This window comes from Rhincodon typus, chromosome 4 (assembly GCF_021869965.1).
Source record: "Rhincodon typus isolate 14 chromosome 4, sRhiTyp1.1, whole genome shotgun sequence".
In the NCBI taxonomy this organism is placed as follows: Eukaryota; Metazoa; Chordata; class Chondrichthyes; order Orectolobiformes; family Rhincodontidae; genus Rhincodon; species Rhincodon typus.
In genome coordinates, this window is record NC_063335.1 from 47,738,090 (window position 1) to 47,743,712 (window position 5,623).

Genomic DNA, 5,623 nt, shown 5'->3' on the forward strand with positions numbered 1-5,623 from the left:
AGCTTATCCATCAAAAACACAGCATTTGTGTGTTACATTTTCACTTCATATACAGAACTGTAAAGTGCAATCTTAGGCAGTTAAAATAGTTATTAGTTCTCACCTGTCCAAGATCTGGTAGTGACTCCATTAGTTCAACTCCCTCTGCATAGACTTGAATTAGTGCAAGTAAATCCCTGGACTTCACAGATTCCAACAACTCATTCATTTTAGCTAAGGAAGAGGTGCACAACCTTTTGGCAAATTTATGATCTACATATTTTGCATGTATGTATTCTTTACGTGCAGTCCTGTTAAAAAGACAACAAACTATGCTGTTGCATAACATATCATAGTTTTCTGGCAAATAAAGATACAAAGGAGCAGTAGAACATCTAAGTGATAGGTCTTTATATATAATTCAGGGGTGTTACCTGAATATACTAAATACATGCTGATTAATTAGTCTATTAACCTTTTTAATTATATGGCACTTTTAATAAATTGTTGCCATATATTGTAAATATTTTATAATGTTGTTATTGCTTTTATTAACTCAAGTGAATGAAAGTAGAGTTCTACTCGATTGCAATTTTGTAAAACAAATTGTATTTTTGAAAATTTATAGTTAGGTTAATGAACTAGGATGCTACAGTTTGAAAATTGCTGCTCTTTTTACTGTTTTTAGTTGTTTTGATCATGAATGTTGGCATTGAATTAAAAACATGTTTCAACATTGTTGGTTTTCCAATGGCAATCTTTTGTTTGCTGCTTCATCAAAACAGTTAGTCAACTAAAATAAAAACTCCTGTCTCAGATGTAAAGCAGAGGAACATTCAATTTACTACGCTGCCCGATAAAATATCAACCCTAAAGACAGTTGTAAAGTTTTCTTTCTCCCCATGCAAAAGAATGCCAATGCTGGCAAATTTTAAGCAGTTTTTGATAATGCCTTTCATTCAATGCAACTGCTGAAAGTGTTAAACTCTTAAATTCTTTTAAGTGCAACCCAACATTGCAAAGCCTGCAAAGATAAGCACATTCTTGTTTTAAACTAAAATTTAAGATCATTCTACCGACATTCAGGTGTGACAAAATTGTGACAATTAGGATGTGCTGGATGTGAGATTTTTAGATTTCTCCTCAACCCTTAGAGGAGGCAGATGGGACCATTTCATGTCATCAACTAAGCTTAGATTGAAATCCAGGTAGCAGAGATGGCACAGCAGTATCTGATAAGACCACCAATTTTAATGCTGCGAACAACAGAAGTCCAATGAACTACAAAGCTCCTTCTATAAAGTGCACTGTTAAAAATAAGTTTAGCTCTTCAAATGCAACTGCCAAAGCTAGGAGAAGGTATGTTTAATCAGGATCACGAGGAGAGGAGAAGAATACTCAGGAAGAGGAGGCAACTAAAGCAAGGAAGCAAATGGGATTAAAACACATTTCTTCATACTTATTTCATTTAGATCTACTGTGGTATAATACAGTACTGAATATTATTTTTGTCAATTTTAAATTGCTGTTTTTGTCTCGGTCATTAATCTCCCATTTTTTGTAAATTTTTTTGCTTCTCTTACTCTTGCTCCTCTTCCGCTTTGTTTGTTTCTCCTCTTGGCCAAGAATTCATGGATGGCATGGTGAAGTAACAGGTGGGAAGTATATCCTATGCACTTATGAGTGCATAGGATATACTTCCCACCAGTATTTGATTTTTAAATTACTATAGATAAACTGCTAGAACTGCTTTATAAGTAAAACTAGTGACAAGAAAAAAATACACACATGACCATGGTAAGAGAACAGTGATAAATGGACACTGGATGCAATTCTATTCTACAACAAGCTGTGTGGTTGTTGTCCCCAGCCTTTGAATAATCCTTTCTGAAAGAAAGACTAGGATTTTACCAGCACTCTGGAAATGGGTCAGGATGCAGCAAAGTCTAGTTCTGAAGGTGGGTCACTGGAGTCAAAACATTAACTCTGCTTTCTCTCTACAGATGCCAGCAGACCTGATGAGTCCTGCAATTTCTCTCCTCCTAGTTTTGTTTTGTCAGCAAGCTTGGAAAAATTACATTTGATTCCCTCATCCAAACTATTGATATATATTCTGAATAACTGGGGCATTAAGGAGTGATTCTTGCAGTACCCCACTGGTCATCACCTTCCACTCTGAAAAAGACCTATTTACTTCAATTTCTGTTTCTTGTTTTCTAACCAATTCTCAATCCACGCTTGTATTTTACACCCTATTCCTTCCTGTACTTTAATTTTCCACACTAGGTTATGTGGTACTTAATCAGAAATGTTCTGAAAATCTAAACACACACATCCACTGGCTCTCTCTTTTCTATTCTACTAGTTGCTTGCTCAAAAGAAAACTCTAGTCTGTTTGTCAAACATAGTTTCCCTTTCACAAATCAATTTTGACCTTTTATAATCTCACTGATATTTTCTAAGTCCCCCTAGTTCTTTAATAACAGACACCAGCATTTTCCATATCACTGAAGTTAGGCTAATTGGTCTGCAGTTCTCTGCTTTCTCTCTCCCTCCTTTTTTAAAATAGTGGGATTATGTTTGCCATCTTCCAATTTGCCGAGACTGTTCCACAACGTACAGAATTTGGAAGATGACAGCCAACACATTCACTATTTCCATGGTCACTGCCTTTAGGGTCAGGGGATGTAAATTATCAGGCCCTAGGATTTTTCAGCTATTAGTCCTACTAAATTTTCCAGAAATACATTTTTACTAATATCCTTCACTTCCTCTTTCCCACTAGACTCTGTTTTCTAGAATTTCTATGAAGTTATGTGTCTTCGTCCATATGCCTTGTTCCTTGTTCTCCATTATCGATTTTCCTATTTCAGACCATTTGAACATAGAACAGTACAGCACAGTACAGGCCCTTTGGTCCATGATGTTGTGTCGACCTATTATCTTACTCTAAGATCAAACTACCCTACATACCCTACATTTTACTATCATCCATGTGCCTATCCAAGAGTTGCTTGGATGTCGCTTATGTATCTGACTCCACTACCACCGCCAGCAGCGCATTCTATGTACTCACCACTCTCTGTGTAAGGAACCTACCTCTGGCATCTCCCCTATACCTTCCTCCAATCACCTTAAAATTATGCCCCCTCGTAATAGTCATTTCCGCCCTTGGAAAAAGTCTCTGGGTATCCACTCTATGTCTCTCATCATCTTGTACACCTCTATCAAGTCACCTCTCCTCCTTATTTGCTCCAATGAGAAAAGCCCTAGCTTCCTCACCCATTCCTCGTAAGAGCTACCCTCCAGTCCAGGCAGCATCCTGGTAAATCTTCTCTGCACCCTCTCTAAAGCTTCCACATCCTTTCAATAATGAGGTGACCAGAACTGAACACAATATTCCAAGTGTGCTCTAACCAAGGTTTTATAGAGCTGCAGTGTAACCTCGCGGCTCTTAAACTCAATTCCCCTGCCAATGAAAGCCAACACACCATAAGCCTTCTTAACAACCCTATCAACTTGGGTAGCAACTTAATCTTTTTAATTTTCCATACTTATGCAAACGTGTACAGTCCACTTCTATATTCCTTGCAAGTTTACTCTCATACTTTATTTTCACTCTTAATCAATCAATCTCCTTGTCCTCCATATATGAATCACTCTGTGTGAAAAAGTTGCCCCTCAGGTCCCTTTTAAGTCTTTCTCCTCTCACCTTAACATTATCCCTCTAGTTCTGAGCTCCCCAAGCCTAGGGAAAAGACCCTGGCTATTCACCTTATCTATGCCCCTCCTGATTTTACAAACCTCTATAAGGTCACTCTTCAACCTCCTACACTTCTGTGACAAGTAGTCCTGGCTTTTCAAATCATAGAATCCCTACAGTGTGGAAACAGGCCCTTCAGCCCAACAAGTCTACACTGACCCATTCCCCTATAACCCACCTAAGCTCTACATCCTTGAACACTACCAGAAATTTAGTATGGCCAATCCACTTACCCTACACATCTTTGGACTGTGGGAGGAAACCGGAGCACCCGGAGGAAACCCATGCAGGCACAGGGAGAACGTGCAAACTCCACACAGGCAGTCGCCCAATGATGGAATCAAACCCGCGTCCCTGGCGCTGTGAGGCAGCAATGCAAACCACTGAGCCACCGTGCTGCCCTATGCTTATCCAGCCTCTCCTTATAACTCAAACCTTCCAGTGCCAATAATGTCCTTGTAAATCTTTTCTGCATTCTCTCCAATTTAATAATACCCTTCCTATAGCAGGGCAATCAGAACTGTACAAAGTGCTCCAAAAGTGGCCTCGCCAACCTCCTGCGCAACTGCAACACGACATTCCAAATCCTAAACCTAATGGTCCGAGCAATGAAGAGTTTATACAATACTTAATATGTGCTAGGGGCCTTACTTTACTTCTTGCATTTTAAATACTACTTAATTTAAAGACCAAAGCAGCTCCTTAACTATCAGTCAATTCACAACTTTTCTGTGATATCACTTTTGGTTTTCTTTTCAAACTCAGCCCAACAGCTAGGTAGGGTCTGATTCAGCTCTGCTGTTGCTCTTGCTGACTGCAGGAAGGTATCTTATTTGTGTATTCGTGTTCAAATGGTACTTAGAGGAGAAGGTGCTCTTCCTTCTCCACCTATTTAGGCAACAGTATTTGTTAATGACATCAAATACTACGGAAATCATTTTGATTTGCTGGCAATTGAACTGAAACCAATTCTGGGACATGGAAAGCAGTTGAAGTAAAAAACATAAACTTAACCTAAATAATGTATAAATCTGTGTTTCAGTTCAGTTCCTAAATCACTGTTTACAATTTTACTTACATGTCACTATGTGGAATTGGCTTTGGTGATGGTTGCGGTAGGTTGGCTTCCAGAATTTCATTGAAACTGATATTTCCTACATTCTTGGCCAGCTGGAAGCAAAATAATTTATTTGTTTCATTTTCAGAATCACACAGAATACATATAATGTCATTAGTTATTGATTAAAAGATAACAAATCACATTATGTTGACAACGTTTTGAAAGCCTTTTTTTCTTGCCATGTGCTATGCTAGAATCTGTTAGCTTCACATAAACCAGGAATACAAGGCACTGAAATATTTTTATTATGACATCATTTATTTACCATTCCCGAAACAAAACCAATGGTATCTTCATAAACAGCGGCAGACAAATAAGAGTGATAACGTAACTATAGCCTGAAGTAATTACAGTTTCAATATCTCACATAAACAATATATTCCAGGCAATCATCCTTCACGTTTACCCACCCAATTAAAAAATATAGTTATACAGATATAATGCATTTATGTCTGTTCTATTGCATCATGATCGTAAAAATATAGTGTTACAAATAATTAAATAACAGGTTAATGTCAACGTTAACACAGAATTAGGAGATGATTAAATTATAATGATGCAGAGATCACTTGGAATTTTATAAGAAGCAAATTTGAAATGGGTTAGTAGAGGAAGAGACTCAGCCAGCATCAGATGAAAAGGGTTTAAATCCCAAGTATCTTCATGTATATGTGTGATGTTTGTACTGTTCTACATCTAGATTATAAAAACATCAGCTGTAAACAATTTAGGGTTAAATTATATCAGAGATAGTAGGAACT

At 37.6% G+C, this 5,623-nt stretch overlaps 1 protein-coding gene across 3 annotated transcripts in view; it reads right to left on the reverse strand.

The window, feature by feature from the left end:
- Positions 1 to 5,623, reverse strand: part of LOC109937727 (arf-GAP with SH3 domain, ANK repeat and PH domain-containing protein 1-like) — a 315,453-nt gene that overhangs the window by 61,229 nt on the left and 248,601 nt on the right. For all 3 annotated transcript variants that reach the window (XM_048595762.1, XM_048595761.1, XM_048595763.1), the window contains 2 exons: positions 4,821 to 4,912; positions 104 to 290 (listed from right to left, as the gene is read on the reverse strand). In XM_048595762.1, the coding sequence (XP_048451719.1) occupies positions 104 to 290; positions 4,821 to 4,912 (279 nt within the window). The remainder of the gene's footprint in view (positions 1 to 103; positions 291 to 4,820; positions 4,913 to 5,623) is intronic.